This window comes from Saccopteryx bilineata, chromosome 5, assembly GCF_036850765.1.
Source record: "Saccopteryx bilineata isolate mSacBil1 chromosome 5, mSacBil1_pri_phased_curated, whole genome shotgun sequence".
In the NCBI taxonomy this organism is placed as follows: domain Eukaryota; kingdom Metazoa; phylum Chordata; class Mammalia; order Chiroptera; family Emballonuridae; genus Saccopteryx; species Saccopteryx bilineata.
In genome coordinates, this window is record NC_089494.1 from 26300177 (window position 1) to 26319421 (window position 19245).

Sequence of the window (19245 nt, forward strand, 5' to 3'; positions counted from 1 at the left end):
AGGGAAGTTAGTTTAAAATTATACCATATTTTGAATTGAACACATCACCCTGGTAACCCACAGCTGTCTGTTCACAACTCTGTCACTAAGAACATATGTATGAAGGTTTCATAATCAGTCTCTCAAATGTAATATAGAATTAATGTGATCTACATTGAGCTGAATTCAAAATTAACTTTGGATGCTCCTAAACCCATAATTTAAAAGAAACATCTATTAGTCTGCTTTTAATTTGTATTATTTTCTCAAGCTGGTGAGAACACACTGACCTGGCAAACAGATTTTTCAGATGATCATAACTAGTTAATTAGAACCATTGAAAAAATAAAATAGTGATGAAGGTTGGTTCCCCACGGCTTGACTAAACACATGACAGTGAGTTTTGTTTTGTATTATAAACTTCTATAATAATCCATGAGAGTCAACTGATGAGAGTGCAAGACACACAGGAAGACTTTTCCATAGGTTTTACCATTAATTTGAAAGAACTTTCCTTTCTCTTTGGCATTTTTTCACTTCTCTCATTCATTTATTCACTCACGCAACACACATTTATTCACTCACACAACACACATTTATTGAGTACTTGGAGCATAATGTCAGGTGCTACAGAATATGATGATGAGAAAAACATTGAACTATTATAATATCTCTTCCTTTCCCCACAATCAATTTGCTCTAACATGTCCTCATCTCCTCATGCCTTGATCCCTTCAAAATCTTCCTAGTTGCCTGACCTGTGGTGGCGCAGTGGGATAAAGCGTCGACCTGGAAATGCTGAGGTTGCCGGTTCGAAACCCTGGGCTTGCCTGGTCAAGGCACATATGGGAGTTGATGTTTCCAGCTCCTCCCCCTTCTCTCTCTGTCTCTCTCCTCTCTCTCTCTCTCTCTCCTTTCTAAAATGAATAAATGAAATAAAAATAAAATTAAAAAAAATCTTCCTAGTTAATGCTTCTGACCCAAGTCTCAGCCTCTACAATTTGTACTACACTTGTCTTCAGAAAAGTATTCTTTGATTAAGAGAGTGTTCTATTGGCCTGACAAGGCGGTGGTGCTGTGGATAGAGCATCGGACTGGGACACAGAAAACCCAGATTCAAAACCCCAAGGTCACATGTTTGAGCGCAAGCTCATCTGGCTTGCGCACTGGGTCTCTGGCTTGAGTGTGGGATCATAGACATGACCCCATGGTCACTGGCTTGAAGCCCAAGGTCACTGGCTTGAACCCAAGGTCGCTGGTTTGTGTAAGGTCTGTGGATAATGGGGGATGGTCACGTGGGGAACCCAGGCCTGCGAACTTTGGCTAGGACTGCCCACAACCAAGCGTGCCAAAAGAAACTTCCTTGGAGCCCTTGGGAAAAAAGCAACTGACTGTCAGCCAGTGTGATTTCACTATGTCATATTAGCCTGACTTCGAGACCCCTTTAAATTTGCCCACGCGGTCTCTTCATGTGCGACTTCCCTGGCCTCCATCTTTCCTCAGGGCCAGGGAACCTGGCCCAGCGGGATGCATGCTCTGTACTCAATAAAGCCTTTTACTATTCCACACTTCGTGGCTCCAGCCCTTTTCCTTCCTTCTCGGCGGGGAAAAATACCTTATAGCTTGAGCAAAACGTCATTCGCTCTGCTGTAGCCCCCAAGTCAAGGCACATTTGAGAAAGCAATCAGTGAACAACTAAGGAGCCACAGTGAAGAACTGATGCTTCTCATCTCTCCTTCTTGTCTATCTGTCCCTCTCTCTTTGTCCCTGTCACAAAAAAAGTGTTCTGTTGTCTATGTTGACATTGCTACCACCACCACCACCATTACCACCAATAATAATAACAAGTAGATTCTATTTCACGAGCCATTCATTTTGTACACTTTACTATTTCATTTAATCCTCAATGTAACCATGAAAGGTAAAAATAGTATTTTTATTTCATCTTAACAACAGTTTCTTAATAATGGGACAAACGTGCCTATTAGGCACTGCACGGCTTCTCAAATTCTTGAATGAGATTGGACACCGCCCCTCTTTTCCTTTTCCATGTGGCTTTCTGCAGGATACTTGGTTTTATCACAGAGACTGCTGAAAACCCAATGTTGCAAAGATCTAACACCTTGAAAAGAAATGTATTGAGATCTAATGATGCAATTTGAACTGTCTTGAGCTAATAGTTTGTGTGGTGTTTGACAGATCTGGAGAATCCCTGTGTTTCCTCTGAGTATTTCAAATGCTTTGTCTCAGCCCTGTGATGTTTGCGTGGCACCTCAAGTCAATTCTGTACAAACCTTGGGAACTTTTAGCCCTAAGTAGAAACAATTTTAATTCAACTGTATTTTTCCATACTGCTCATGTGGTACTTAACACACTGTATTTGGTATGTGAGTTAATTCTATGCACAGGTCTCATGTCTACTTCTAGGCCATCTGCTCTGTGGAGTTCAGACCACTCCTCGCACACCCTGGCACAGAAGCTAACACATTTTGTACTACAGAGAAAATGCTCAACAGCAATTTGTGGAATGTGTGGATTAAAAAAACATTACACTATACACTTATGTAATTTCTACCCAGTCATTTGAAATGCCTTTCATATTTTCCCATTAAAATGTAAACACATTTTTTGAGTACAGTGTTTAGTCAATGTGTTGCTGACTAATGGGTGGAAAACCAATGTTTAAATAAGTAAGGGATGATTTTGAAGGGAGCATAACCTTTCTGACTGCTTGTAGTTAAATTACAACTCTTGGAGTGGCACGTCTGCAAGTTACTGTGTTCAAATGCGTTAAATTCTGAATTGCAAAAGAAATGAAAATAATTTTGAAGACTATTACAGTGCCAACTATTGTTTCTCTATGTCATTACAGCTATAAAATAATTATCTTATTAATGACAATATTGTCAATGATAGAATAAAGAGGGCTATTGGTAGAAATTATTCTTTGGAAGGAAGGGCTTAACAGTAAATTATAGTATGTTTTCATTGAAGTATCTGAATGTTATGCCTTAAAAAGCTATCTGAGGAAGTATAAAATGGCTCCTGTGTACAAGTGTGTGTTCATTTTCTTTGTTTTCTGTTTTCTCTGTTTTTTATTAAAGGCTGGGAGCTACAGTCTACATTCCTTTCTGCTCTAAAAAGTAAATATGCTTTTTATTAATCAGTTGTATTTAGGTCCAATATCATCAAGAGAATTGATAGCAAACTATTTGTGTTTTCTTTCGGTGAATTAAATCACTGACAGTTACTAGCAAAATACACATATACTGAGCCACTTGTTTATTAAAATTTAAGTGGTAAAACTAAACAAGAAGATGAGATAGAGAATACAACCAATTTGGGAGACCATCAAGCTAGTTCCCATGACTTCTCTCTCTTTTTTGTGTCTATTTCCCTGACTGACTAAAATTTCAGGCCTAGCATTCGTGAAAGAGGATCAGTGCTATAAGTTAATTCACTTTCAGACTAAACAGACTTCAAAGCACAAACCCGCACTGGTGACCAGAGAGCCTTTAGTTACCTGCTGTTTCTCTGTCAGCTGAGGTCAGCTCTCCGTTGATCCCATTCTCTTTGGTATTTGAGTAAGTGCTCTGTGACCCATGTTCTCCGAAGGTGCCCTCTTCATCCTCCCTGTATGGGAATCCATTGGCGCTTCTGACAAGTCCTTCTCCAGCCCCACCTTGATCCTTAATCTCAGGTGGATGTGGGTGTGCAGAGGCCTCCGTTAGCTGACCTGAGGTCCAGTGAGGTGCCTTTGCGTCATCTTTCCTTTCATCTGCCATTCTTCAACACCCTGCAACCTCTCCTGTGATTGGAAGAGAAAAAAGAGTAGCCATCACTTTGTAGAACCAAGATAGAGCAAATCTGTAGCAACTCCAGTGGTTAGCTATGGTAACAGCAACAATAAAAAATGCATTTCAATAACCTACCTTTAATATCAAGAGGTAGCCATTGTTAACACTTTGATTTTGATTTTTACATTCTATTTTGGTATATCTATTCTTTTAATATAAGATCTCCATCAATCCATATACACTTAAAAAACACAAAAACTAGTGTTTGGCATTTAAGGACACATTTTAGCTAGCTTTCATTGACATGTGATGTGAACTGTGCAGCAGAGTCAATGAATCCTGCACTTTGAGAAAATTGACTAGAAAAAGGTGAGAAAAGGGCTGAGGGGAAACGGTAGATTAACTTCTTCAAATACTATTTTAAAAACACAAATCTCCATGAAACGTAGAAAATACAATGACCTCTATATTATCGTTTTTCATCTCAAAAGTGTTTAATTCACACCAGAAACAGGTATGTTTTTCCAGGTAAAGTGAATTAAAAAAATAATTTTGACTTAATTTTTCCAGTAACCTTTCCTAAACTCTATCTATAGATTAAAAAAATACTGGCATTTTCTCATAATATAAATCTTACATAGAGAAAGGATAGAAAATACAATTTTAGGCTACATCCTACCTTATGGCATTAGTTTACATCTATGTCAAATTAGATCTGGAAAAAAAAGCCCCACCGGTTATATCAGTGCTTTCATAGCTGTAAATTACAGTAAAATCTGAATAAATAAACTGTAGATATTACATGGCTTTCACTTTTAGGCTGAGGCCACTAAGTTTAATGAAGTGGTTGAAGAGAGGAGATTCATCAGTCAATGTTGGAAAGCTCCTGCCAAAAATGTAGCCTCATTAATGGCCTATTGTCCCCACACAAAGGGTGCTGACATATGTAATAACTGGTTCTGATGAAACTAAGAATATTGTCCTTTTTTTAAAAAAAAAACAGTAACTCAAGCAAAAGCCTTCACACAAGGAAACAAAAATTATGTTAAAACAAATCCACTTCTTTCTACCATGCTCTGTTTAGGAGCATAACAAATAAAAGGTCTACCGGAAAGTTCTGTCCGTTTCTATCACAACAAGTTTCGACACGCAAGCACATGTTTATTTGGCGCATGTGTGCCTCTCTATTTTTATCACTTAATGTATACATACTGACGTAGCAAATTAACTAAAACAAAGTTGATTCACGTTAGTCTTATGTGTGAAGCGATAGTGTACCCATGGCTACTGATAAAGTTCATTTACGCCACTGTATTTTTACAAATTTCAACAAGGAAGAAATGTACAGAAGCATGTAGAAATTTATTGAAAGCGTTTGGTGAAGGTACAGTTTCTGATAGGACATGCAGAAGATGGTTCGAAAAATTCGAAACAGGTGATTTCGACCTTTCTGATAAGCCACGTTCTGGGAAACCATCTTTGATCGATGATGATGTTGTTAAGACCATGTTGGAGCAAGATACTTTTCTGACAACATCGGAGATCGCAGAAAGGCTTAATTCAGCTCAGCAAACCATTTCGGACCATATTTGGAAGATAGGATTGGTGTGGAAATATTCAAGATGGGTGCCACATGAATTAAGTCAGAAGAATTTGTATTTTGTTTTATTCCAAAAATGGACAGAACTTTCCGGTAGACCTTTAAAATTAAGCTGTAGCCTGACCAGGTGGCGGTGCAGTGGATAGAGCGTCGTCCTGGGATGCTGAGGATAGCTTGGTTTGAGCGCATCAGCCTCAAGCACTAAAAATAACTTGCTACTCAGGCATCAGCCCCAAATGGGATTGCCAGGTGGATCCCGATTAAAGTGCAAGTGAAAGTCTCCCTTGAAACCCAAGTTTGAAACCCCGAGGTCAACAGCTTTAGTGCAGGCTCATCAGCTTGAGTGCAGGCTCACCAGCTTGAGTGCAAGGTCGCCAGCCTGAGCGTGGGAACATAGACATGACCCTATGGTCACTGGCTTGAGCCCTAAGGTCTCTGGCTTGAAGCCCAAGGTTGCTGGCTTGAGCAAAGAGTCACTGGATTGGCTGGAGTCCCCGGGTCAAGGAACATATGAGAAAGAAATCAATGAAAAACTAAGGTGCTACAACTATGAGTTGATCCTTCTCATCTCTTTCCCTTCCCTCTGTCTGTCATTGTCTGTCCTTTCTCTCTCTCACTAAAACAAAAACAAAACAGATCCACAATAACATAAAACCCAAATAAATTAAGCTGTATAGATTGTAAGGTTTCCTACTATCAATATATCCTAAGAAGCATCTGTCTATTTTTTACTGAATTTTGATGCTAACCTCGGGTTCCTATTCTAGTTTTTTGTTGTTTGTTTGTTTTTTAGGTGAGAGGAGGGGAGATAATGAGGCAGACTCCTGCGTGCACTCTGACCAGGATCGCCAGGCAACCCCACCTGGGACCCGATGCTCAAGTACTGCACTATTTTAAATGCTTGAAGCTGACGTGCTCAGACTAAGCTATTCTCAGCACCTGGGGCCACGCTTGAACCAATCAAGTCACTAATAACATAGTTAAACAAAATGTAAAAAGTTTAGCTTTTAAAATATTGAAGAGTTTGTGAATAAACATCCTATACACATCATGGATGAAGTGCAGCAAACTCTAATGATGCCTTGTTTATTGGTCTGTTACACATTTTAAACTGAATAAAGTGATCAACAAAATTCTTGGCATGTTCAAAAAATAGTAGTTACTACCTTTGTTATTGTTATTATAGTTATACTATCTGTCATTATAACACAGTCATTACACATGAAATATTTTAATTAGGTTTTCTAGGATTGTTGGCATAGGAACAGGAGCCTAATAACTTGGTAAATACAATAGCAAGAGTTACTTGCAAATCTGTCTTCAGACATTACATAGGACTGAATAAACATTCCAAGACAGACATGAGAAGAAAATAATGAAAGGAAGCTGTGATCAATTATTAACTATGTCACAATACCATTTTGAAAAGTTGAGAGAAACTGTGACCCCAAAACATTGTTTAGGAATTTAATTGAAATTTACCATCAGTGGCTGGTATTTTAATAATATCATATTGTGATTATATAAGTGAGTGTGGCCAAATAGTGACTCCTTTGATTCCAGAAGCTTTTCAGTAGAGCAGAAGGAAATATTTCAAATCATATTTTCTGTCAAAGTATCTTTATCGGAGTAATGCCAGCTTGAAATTTTCTAAGGTGGTTGTCAATTAATAGATGGTTAGGCGATGCACTTTTCAAAAGCCCAACAAATTAAAAAGATATATCTGATTAATCTGCATACATTAAAGGAGTATTATCTGAATGGTCTCATCAGGAAGTCAGATGATACATTTTAGGTTATACATTCACTTTGTTTATGCCTCTGATAGTAGTTGAAATTAGCATGGGCAGCCACCCCTTTCTTCTTACAAAATTAATTTTAATTAATTGATTAAAAAGAAAGAATTCAGAACTCTAAAACATTAAACACTAAGGAGTTCATTTTTGGAATGCCTTCTCTTTTGAAAACAAATTTTCTCTACATTTGAAGTGGATGATTCCCAGGCAGCACTCTCTCCTCACTCAGGCATTGGTTTTTTTCAGTTCAAGATGAGGATTTTGAGTCACTGACAAATCTTTTCCAGAGAGCCCTGAAAGAGAAAACTGCCAATTTTAGCTGGGAGTGGTGGGTACTCATACTGTTTTATTTACTTTGAATATCTGTGGCTAGAACTCCCAGGGTTAAACACGGGCTAAAGTGAAAACCTAAGTATCCCAAATCCTTTTAGAGATGTTAATAAACATGGTATCGGATAAAGGGTTCTTCGGCTCTTTGGTTGGGACTCACTCCACACTGCTGCCCTTCCCTGAGAGTCCAGTGTGTCCGAGCGTGAGAAAAGTTCTCAGCTCCTATCACACATGCCTGTGTAACTCGGCATTTCTCAAGCTCATCTGAGCACTTTACTACTGGTGGTCTTCCTGCCAAAAACGCACAATCTAAAACTAAACATGAAAAGAAAAATCACAAAAATTTCAGTAGGAGGGTATCCTATAATTGACCTAACAATTACTTCTCAAAGTCATCAAATAAAAAAAAAAAACAAGGCAAATCTGAGAAACTCTCACAGCCAAGAGGAATCTGAGAGACTTAAAAATTAAATATAATATAGTATTATTGTTGGGACTGTGAAACAAAAATATAAAAAGACATTCCGTAACAATTAAGAAAATGAAATAAACTATGGACTTTAGCTAATAATAATGTATCACTAATATTTCATTAACTATAACAAATGTGCCATTCCAATGTAGAATGTTAATAACAGGAAATTGTGTGTGGGAGGGTACATGGAAACTGTTCTATTAGCTCAGTTTTCTGAAAATCTGAAACTGTCCTAAAGCATAAGAACTATTAATTTCTTTAAAAGAATGACATTAACAAGGCATGTACTTCGTTGTGTAAAGCCTTTCCTATTTTTACAAGTGTTTACTCTGCATGCAAAATAGATTGGACTGTAGGAGAATATGGAAATTTTAATGAAGTTATTCTGGTAGGAAAAGTAAAGAAATCAAGGCATGTAAAGATAAAGATGCTGAGTCTCATTATTGATAAATTATTGGGATCTGGAAGGTCACAATTTGAATCTAGAAAATTTATTCAGTCCATTACACATATGAAGTCACCAAAGCAATTCAGAAGAAACACAATTCTCAGACTACTGAATTAAGTGCTTTGATGTTTGAATAGAAGACAACAGAATGTGATTTAGAAATTGTAGAATCATCTTTATAAAAGTTGTAGCTAAGTTTCCAGAAATCCACAAGGAGTAGGTAATTCTGAGGATGCATGCCTTCCATCAAGCTCTCATGTCTCAGACATTCGCTGTCATGGAATGTTTATTCAGTCCTATATAATGTCAGAAGACAGATTTGCAAGTAACTCTTGTTATTGTACTTACCAAGTTCTTAAGCTTCTGTTCCTATGCCAACAATCTTAGAAAACCAACTTAAAATATTTTATACTAGCTGTACCCGGCCACGCGTTGCTGTGGCTCATCTGGTTAAATGGAAAAGAAAGAAAAGAGAAAGCGCATATTTCTAATATGTTTAATTTCACAATGCTTGTGGGTATACAATATTTTTTGTTGTTCCACTGTCTGTTCAGATACAGAGATTGTCTGGTTTGCCGACTCTAGAATATGCAACATATAATTGTCCGTGTGAGAAGCAATCCGTGTCTAGATCTAAAGCGCACAATTCTAAAGACTGTCCCTGAGCTTTGTTAATGGTGATTGCAAACGCCAATTGAATTGGGAACTGCAATCTCTTAAATTGAAATGGCATATCTGTTGGAATCATAGGAATGTGAGGAATGAGGACATCTTCACCTTTGAAAGGTCCTGTCAAGACTGTTATTCTACGACGTTGCTCATTAATATTTTAATGCAAGCCGTGTGCCTTTGCAAAGCTTTGGCTGGTTAATATTCCGCAACATTAATATTGGCACGCCGATTTTCAATTGCAGTAGATGTGGTGGCATCCTGGCAGATTGAGGGAATTCAAAAATTCTGTTGGACAATTAACTGCTTCATCTGCTTCCACAACAGTGTCCATGGACTTGTATGTGACTGTCTCGCTTTGAATGTTAGACTGAATAATATTGTTAAGTTCGTAGACGTCTTTGTTCTTGGCCGCAAGAATAGCTCATTCACTCAGCCAATCGTGATTCTTATAATTGGTTTGAATATTGGGAAATACTTTTACAACCAATTCTTCTTTTGACTTTACTAGATTGCAGAAGTTATGAGGCAATGAAATTCGTCCTGAGGTCAGATCAACCGGCACCTTTCCGTTCCCAATTTCCAGCAATTGACGTGAGAATATCTCAGCTGATTGATCGTTTTGCAGCTGAACACGCATATTTGTAGTTAATTTTAACATCTTTATGTGTTTCCACAAGTAGAGTATTTCAGGCAAGCATTTATTTCATCCACTGGTGTCGATTGAGGAATTACAGGTAATGTTTGCCTGAAATCTCCTGCAAGCAATATGAATGCGTTCCCAAATGGTCTGATGTTTCCACGCAAATCTTGCAATAATCAATTTTTTTGTGTGCCACTGTGCATTCATCCCAAACAATAAGTTTGCATTTCTGCAATACTTTTCCCATGCCGGATGCTTTGGAAATGTTGCATGTGGGAGTTTCAATGAATTGCATGTTCAATGGCAATTTCAAAGCGGAATGAGCAGTTCTCCCACCTGGTAGCAATGTCGCAGCTATTCCGGATGATGCAAGAGCTAAGGCTATGTCATTTTGGGATCAAATTGGTGCCAGAATCAATCTAATTAGGAACGTTTTACCAGTTCCTCCTGGCACATCTAAGAAGAAGATTTCTACAACCCCATTATTGACAGTTTGCATTATTTGATCGTAAATGCCTTTTTGCTCAAGCGTTAGCTTAGGAATATTTGATTGCACATACGACAAAAGATCACCTTGTTGTAATTTTGTTCATGATGCAATTCTACATCGAATGAAGCAGCAGCAGATTGATTCAGTGATGGCATTCCCAATTGATTGAGAATTTTGTTCGCGATTTCTAAGGACAAATCTTCAATCATTATCAATGCTTTGTTGTAGATTTCTGCTGTGAAATCCATGTTCATATTTGAATTTTCCTTGTGTATTCGACGGAAAATATCTTCAGCTATGTGTGATTTATATCTCTCCCATAACATTGAAATGGAATCGTAAAATATTTAGTATAGCATGTGTTGCTTTTACGTCCAACGAATGGCGCTGTATTTTTTTTAAAAAGCATGTTTTTACCTGTCACAGGTGTGACATCTATATAATAGTAGGTATTTAAAAACATAAAAACATGCGTGTATTCGAATGCAACGTTTTGTCAAAATTTCAAAGCAATCGGTGAAGAACTATTGAAGATTTAAGATTTTGAACAAACGAACATTTACATTTTTATTTATATAGATGTAATGACTGTGTTATAATGACAGATAGTATAATTATAATAACAGTAACAAAGGTAGTAACTACTATTTATTGAACATGCCAAGGACTGTGCTGAGCCCTTTATTCAGTTTAAAATGTGTAACAAAGCAATAAACAAGGGGTCACTGTCCTCATTTTGCAGATGAGGAAATTCTTCGGTATGTACAGTTCTTTGCACATCATCAGTGATGTGTATGGGATGTTTATGCACAAATTCTTCAATCAGTGTTTTAAAAGCTAAACTTTTTACATTCTGTTTAACTATGTTCTTAGATGATAAATAGAAGCCTTATGAGAAGCAAGTTCAGGGAAGGTTTGATGTTGTATGCGTATTAGCTTCAAAGCATTACCTCATAAACCTCTTCCTGATGTGAATAGAAAACTAGAATAGGGACCTGAAGATAGCATTGAAATTCAGTTAAAAACACAGATATTGCTTAGAATGTGGTAGGAAACCTTACTATCTTTACAGCTTAATTTATTTGTTATTCTCCTAAACAGAGCATGATAAAAAGTAGATTTGTTTTAATATCTGTTTCCTTCTTTAAAGGATTCTGCATCAAGTCGTTTCTCAAATCAGGCTGAACATATATCACAAATAATAATGTCATTCTTTGAGAAAATGATTTAATATTATTTAGCACACTATAGTTTTCATGCTATCCTTCATGTGTATATAAAATAAATAAAATATAAAACAGAGATAAATCTTTTCCACACAAAGCATTTTATAAAACCTTACATAGTATTCTAGGTCTTTCAAATAGGTCATAGTTAATAAACTGTAATAAAAATACAATTTTTGAAAAACATTACTTTTTTAAAAAATGATTTCTCCTTTATCCATCTTCCTAAAAATATTCCTAATTTACCATCCAAAAAAATATTGCTAATAAACTAACATTAACTTGAAAATGACAATTGACTTTTTGGAGGTGGACAAATAACAGACTTTTTTATTGGTTCTCCCTAAGGGTTATAAAATCATATGTGCACATTAAAATTTAATAGGTTTAAAGGCTAGTTTAAAAAGAGAATCATTTTCATCTAGAACTCCTACATATTGTACATGGCAAAAAAAAGAGTTTGACATGTTCTGATAGTTTCTGTATTTTCTGTTCCTTAAAGCAAGTCACAAAGAGATAGATTTATTTAACTGTATCAAATAGAAGTTCCTGAGCACATGTGCCCTGAGGGCTTGTAGATTAAAAAAAAAAAAGATACAGCTGTCACACTTCCTTCACTATTCAAAGGGAAGAAATAACTAAGTAGAAATACTCAGAAGAAAATGTCCCTGGTAGCTCAGCTGTTCTTTGAGCTACTGAAGAATTTATTTTCTCGGGGAAAATCCAGGGCTGAGGGTATAGATTTCATATACATTTTATTTAAAATACACCATTTTCTATCTGCTTAGAGCTTTGCATATTTTTCCTTCAATGTACAGAAAGGGTTATGCAAAAGTACGATGCACCAAAGCATGATAGTAATACACAAACTGACCACAGCACCATTTAGCTATGAGCTGGGTTTCAAATATTTGTTAAATGTTCAAAGAACAATTCACCAACTTTCTAATTTTACACAAACACAGCAAAAAGGTTCTGTTAGCCATAAATATTTGGCCAACACCAGCTCCATCAGTGAGAGGAGAATAGTTTTGAAATCCAATTTTTAGGCATGGTAGGAGAACTGGTCCTGAGGTTCTCGCTCCATTGGGAGCCCATGAAGAATAACACCAAGTAGAACAAACTACTAGACCCGAACAAAACAGTGTACATAATAGAGAGCATGTGACAAATCAGTGTAAAAATATCTTTAAGATAAACTTGCATCCCATCTCAAAAAAGTTATTAAAATCATGAAACTAATGCAATTTGGTGATCATCCATTTCTAATGTAGCTTAAGGGGTTTTCAGAAAATTACCACCTCCAACATCAACTTAATGAGTTAGAATGTCTGGGTATGGGCCTTGGGGATTGGTATTTTATCAAGTTGACCAGGTGATTCTGAGGCATTAAAGTTCGAGGACTCATGCTTTGCAAGCCCACGGCATAGGACTTCAGAAGAGAACAGTCATAGAAATACACACGTGAATACCCTTGTAGACAGACTACTTGGCATAAAGGGATGAAGCAATTATCTTAATATGCTATGTATTCATTCTCACAAATGGAAGCTGGACATTTTACTTTCCCAGTCTAGGTCATTTATGAAGAGAAAATGGACCACAATCACAGACTGACTGCTTTTAGTTTAGTCAATTCCCTGGGAATATGCTAGTTTTCTGTTGTGTCTTACCCTACCTGAGGGAGGCAGACATCTCACAGAAGAATGTTTCAAATTACCAATTGTCTGTGGTATTGACCTACTTCATATTGTTAGAACAAGAACTAGTCCTTGCTCAGTCTATGAAGATCTTCAAATTCTTTAGAAATTTTACTTGAAACAATGCTTGGCATTTATTAATGGTTTATGACAAAAGTACATTTGCTTAAAATATGTCAAATCAAGTTATACTTTTCTTTACCTGTTAGATCATTTTGGAGATGGATGTGGGTAACAGGTAGGATATGAATGTGTGATAGATAATTCTTAGCCAGTAAAGCTTTCAAAGAAGTAAAAAGAAAAAAAGAAAGAAAGAAATGTCTTATCTAGATAATGAGACAAATGCCGGAAGTGTCATTTAATAGAACAGAACTGTTTCTCTCGGGATTCCCGTTTAACTTCAGACCTTCCTGGGTTTTTTTTTTTTTTTTTGGATTACAATATTAGAAAGATCACAAAGCACAGAAACAGTCCCTGATTATAGTTATTACTAGGCAGCTTTAAATACTCTCAAACATTGGCAAAAGGGGAAACAATGAAGGCTGGAGAAAACTAAAGGAAAACTAGTCTGTGTGCCAGACAGGCATGTCTCCATTTTCATTATGTATTTGGCACGGCACTTCTAGAATGTTTTCTATGGTATGTTTTGCCCTGTCATCATGTAATGTGCCAGTTCAATAAAAACATTGGGATTATAATTTTGTACGGCTACATACCCCAAAACAAACAAAGGAGTAAAACAACCAGTTGCATAATACAATTAAGGGCAGGAATACTGTTTCCCTTTACCATGTGGGCTCAGTGATGCTTATACTATTACTGCTCATGCCAGTGCTACAAGTCAGAAACTTTTGTTTTAGTCCTTAACCACAGGAGAAGTTTATGTAGAATCCATGTCTTTACTTTTCAATGCTGACAAAGTCTAAGCTTAAATAGTTGTTGACTAACTGACTACAACCCTGTACACCTTTTTTGCCTTTTATGCAAAACTAAGAAAAAGTCCCTGATGACATGAAAAAGACAAGCTGCAAATCCAGATATATTTGTTTCATGTCCTTTCTGCTCTTCTCAAGCTAATTGTAAAATACTTTATAAGAAAGTAACCCATTTTTCATCACATACCATGACTGATAAAACAGTTCCTATGGAGAGAATTGGGGGAAGTGGTGCATGGTTAGTTTTGAAGATGATAGACACACAGTGCACAGCAAGCCAGTGTTATGTTCTTGGTAGAATTTCTCAAGATAATACCAGGAAAGCATAATTGCAGGCAAGTTGGAGCTGCTCAATAAATGCTACCTATGATTAGTTATTTTATAGCTTTCATTTGAACATTTTTAGCAAAAGGAGTCAGTGCATGGTTTGCCTAATATTGAAAAACTGAGGCCAGAAAGAGTAAATTATTTGACCAGTTAGACACTTTTAGGGGATCTGTAATAAGAAGCCAAATCCACTAACATCCGTTCATGTATTGCTCTTTCACCAAGCAGTGAGATGGTGGAATGGCAGTGGAACTGGAAAGAGAATCCAATCCAGATAAAGACACTGACTTTATAAACCTGTTCCATTGATAACAATTTAACATGTTAAACTGGGTAAGATGCTTTATGAGACAGCTCTACATTATTTTTTTTCCACATTATATAAAAGGGCTATTAAATACCTTCTATACATAGCAGAAATACATAATATGTAAAATGCTTGCTTTAGCTTCTGATGATAATTAACTAAAGATGTGAACTGGAGATATAGTGGAATAAGTAATAGATTTGTTTATTTATTTATTTTTTAGAGGAGAGGAGGGGAGATAATGAGGCAAACTCTTGCATGTACCCCAACTGGGATCTACCTGGCAATCCCATCTGGGGTCGATGCTCAAGTACCAAGCTATTCTCAGTGCCTGAGGCTAATGTGCTCCAACAGAGCTACCTCAGTGCCCGGGGCCACACGTGAACCAATTGAGTCAATGGCTGCAGGAGGGGAAGAGGAAGAGAAAGGGGAAGAGGGGAGAAGCAGATGATTGCTTCTCCTGAGTGCCCTGACTGGGAATCAAATCCAGGATGTTCATACATGGGGCTGCCACTCTATCCACTGAGCCAACAGCCAGAGCAAAGGTTTTAGATCTTTTTTCTTTATTATTAATTTTAATGACATTGATTAATTAGGGAAAGGTATTAGATTTTTAACAAGAAAATCAAGGTTGAATCCTGGCTCTTCCACTTCTTAGATGTGCAAGTTTAGATATGACACTAAATCTGAGTGTTAGTTTCATATGCATATAACTCACTATCAAACTGTCCAATCAATAAATTTGACCCTCATATCCATATTTTTCTTTTACTAAATTAGAATTCATTCAATACTAATAATTTTAATAAAATTTTCCTTAATTATAAATTTAAGCATCAGGATAAAAAACATAAAAGGGAAATTGTAATTTGGATTTTGACACAATTATTTTGTTTTATACTTTTCCTGTTTGAAATCTAATTGCAGACTTGTCAGACTTTTTCCAGCATCCTATAACAAAATACTGTAAAATAAATATCCTTCAGGTACAAATCTGAGGAATACTCTATGGAATTATAAATAGTCCAAAGGAAAAAAATAATAGGTCATAAGAATTTAATGGCACCACTACCAAATGAAAATTCTTTGTTACCAGACACCTTAGATCCACATTATAGGGTGGGCATTAAAGTGCTACAATCTAAGAACAATAATCAGTACTTGAGGAAAAATTGCTTCAGAGATTTCTTCATAGGAGGTGGGAACAAGATCATAATCCAGGTGAACATGGGGGCTGCAGTCGATATCACAAAATAAGATGCTAGAATTAGAAACAAACAAAATCTGAAAAGTTGAAAAAAATGGCAGTCCTAAAAAGAAAAAGGAGGGAGAACTGGAAGTCAAGGATATATAAGGGTATAAATTCAAAAACTAAATCCTTATGTTTTTCCATGAATGGGATCTACTTTTCGCTAATTAAGACAGAAGAAAGGATGAAGTCCTGGGTATAAGCATATACCATTTGATCTGACTCCTGCCACTTTATCTGATCTGCTCATTCCCTTTGTGTCTTGATGAACAAGTCTTCCTCCACAAATGCTAGCCATGTGACCAATGCTCTGCTTCCTTAGATGTTCAAATTAAAATCTTATACCAAATATAGTAGTTGTATATGGATTTACAGCACAATCAGTCATAGCATTTGATTTCTGTGTTTCTATCATCTTAATGCAGTCTATGTGAGTGGATTCAAAATTGACTGTCCATCCTGTCCTAAACATTATAGAATCAATGAGACGCTCACTCACATGGCTGCTTAAATGCCTTCCATATCTAAGTTTATAAATCTTCATTCATTCACTCAATGTTTGAAAGTATTTCTAAAATAGTAATGAAAAGGCTCTATACGTTTCAAAGGGAATGCAATGAGGATACAAAAAAAGATATACAGATTTTATGTTGAAGGAACTCAGAGACAAAGCAATAGAAAAATCCAGTGTGGTGCATGTTGGTACGCAGATTAGGACGGGAAGCGATAGAGGCACAGGGACAGCTCCTTCCACTCTGGAAGGTCAACCAATACTTCCTGGATGAGGTCATATCTGAGTTGAGTTTAAAGGACAAGGAGCAATTCACCAAAGAAAAGAGGAAAAATTTTCTAGAAAGAAAGAGCTTAGATGTGTTATTTTGGACTTGGGCTAGACAACACCTTCCAGGGATATACCATAATGAGCACTCATTGGCATCCTCAGACTCCAGTTTCGATCTGTATTAGGCGTTCATTCCTATGTCTGATTTCCTCACAAGGCTGTGAGCTCTCGGAGGAAGAGCTGTGTTCATTTCACCTCTGTGACTCCAGCACCTACTTCAGTGTGTGGCACAGAATAAACTCAACGACAAATATTTACTAAATGAATGAATGAGGAACATGTGTAAAGCACAAGATCGTTCACTATGAGCCAGGAGTGAAATAGAACATGAGGAAATGAGGCGGACAAGCAGGTAATGAGGAATTGTAAACAGAGGTAGTAAGCCATGCCTAGTGGCACGGTCAAGTTGTGCTTTTAGAATGATTGATCCAGCCATGGTATTAGTAAAAAGTGAACTGGAAGGAGGCATGACTAAATATAGAAACATCCTTTAGTCGCATTAGGAAAGAAACATGTAAACCTGGATTATGGCAGTGTGACTGGGATTCAAATGAGAGGCCTGATTCTACATTCAAAACCTGAATTAAAACAAAACCTAACTCTCTTCTTTGAACAGATTGCCACATAGAGTTTTTCTATTTATTTTATCTATCTATTGTCTCTTTACTTGAATATCTTATTTTCTATCTGTTCATTATGCAAAAGGGAATGAGAAAATATGATGTTTTATAGTATTTTCACAGGTATTCACCTTATTAGTTTCTTGAATTCAGTGTGTGGTAAAGCCATATACCATGTTTTGAAGAGTTCTTTTTCATTAAACTATACAGTGTTACAGAGTATTTTACTTGATTTTTGATGAACAATGTATAATAAAATCTTTTTGTTTTGTTTTATTTTTGTTTGGTATAGGACACACGAGGTTCTTTTAGATGCCTTTAGTTGTTATTTTTTGAGATGTGACAGCAGGTTACAGAAAAACACGAGGCTGGTCAGATCTGCATTCATCTGCTGAGACGCTGAGATAAAGAAATGGAGAATGTTGAGAAAGAGACAGAGCCTAAATAACTTTAGAAATGGACTTTAAGAGGCACTACAGCCTGACCTGTGGTGGCGCAGTGGATAAAGCGTCGACCTGGAAATGCTGAGGTCGCCGGTTCGAAACCCTGGGCTTGTCTGGTCAAGGCAGATATGGGAGTTGATGCTTCCAGCTCCTCCCCCCTTCTCTCTCTCTCTCTCTCTCTCCTCTTTAAAAATGAATAAATAAATAAATAAATAAATTAATTAATTAAAAAAAAGAGGCACTACAGATGCTCTTTGACTTACAATGGGGTTAATTCCTGATAAACCCATCATAAATTGAAAACATTGTAAGTAAAAAATGCACTAATACATTTAACGTACTGGACATCAGAGCATAGCCTACTGGACATTGAATGTGCACAGAACACCACATCCAAAAAGCATGGGCTGCACAGCACAGTAGAGGATTGGTTGTTTATCCTCGGGGCCTCATGCCTATATGGGAGCTGTGGCTGGCTGTCATTGCCGAGCACCACGAGATCATCGTGCCCCTTGTCCCTAGCCTGGGAAAAGACCAAAATTCAAATCCCAAGTATGGTCTCTATCGAATATATACATATTGCTTTCATACCATCACAAAGCCAAGAAATCGTATACCAACCATTGTAAGTCAGGAACCATCTGTATTTACACATTGCTTTAACAAGCATGTATCAAGCCTTCATTTAATTTCAGATCATGATAAACTGTCAATTCATTTATTATGCTTTCCAAAATCTTTTCAATAAACATTTACTAAATACTAGCTTTATACCAAGAATTCTCTTAGGCATTAGGAATACAATGATGACCAAGATATAGATTCTGGCAATGAATAATTCACTCTACACTGAGGAAGGTAAAATGTATGTGAAAATGCAAGATAATACAATAAATGCCATAACAGAGCAAACCCCAGGTGCTACATGATTACAAACCTTCTAAATAATATATATATTAAATAAAAAGATGAATGTAAAATGTTTGTATTCATGCATTTTTAAATATACTAAATAATACATAGAGAATCCAAAATCTAGTTAATTATATTAAATAGTCATTTTCTTCTAAAGAAAGGTAAAAATATGAGCCATATAAAAGTAAAGTATGAGCCAGATAAAATAGATCAATATCTTTTTTGGATGTAGGGTAGGTTGTGTGCTATGCTGTGCCATACAACACTGTCGGCTGTAATTGTGACTCAGGGGAGTTCTGAGTTAAGTTGAAAGTAGTCTTGTTCATTCTGTTCAGTTGAGTTGGGCCAAAAAGTAAGCAAGTAGAATTCTTATCATTTGAAATTCCCTCATAACTCAGATCTGATCCAATTGGGTCAGTCTTCATATACTGTTCAATTTCTGTCTTTGAGCAGAC

At 36.6% G+C, this 19245-nt stretch overlaps 1 protein-coding gene across 22 annotated transcripts in view; it reads right to left on the reverse strand.

Moving 5' to 3' along the window:
- MAP2 (microtubule associated protein 2) overlaps positions 1-19245 on the reverse strand; it is a 294399-nt gene that overhangs the window by 70185 nt on the left and 204969 nt on the right. For all 22 annotated transcript variants that reach the window (XM_066233532.1, XM_066233547.1, XM_066233546.1 and 19 more), the window contains one exon: positions 3503-3787. In XM_066233532.1, the coding sequence (XP_066089629.1) occupies positions 3503-3764 (262 nt within the window). In that variant the 5' untranslated portion in view covers positions 3765-3787. The remainder of the gene's footprint in view (positions 1-3502; positions 3788-19245) is intronic.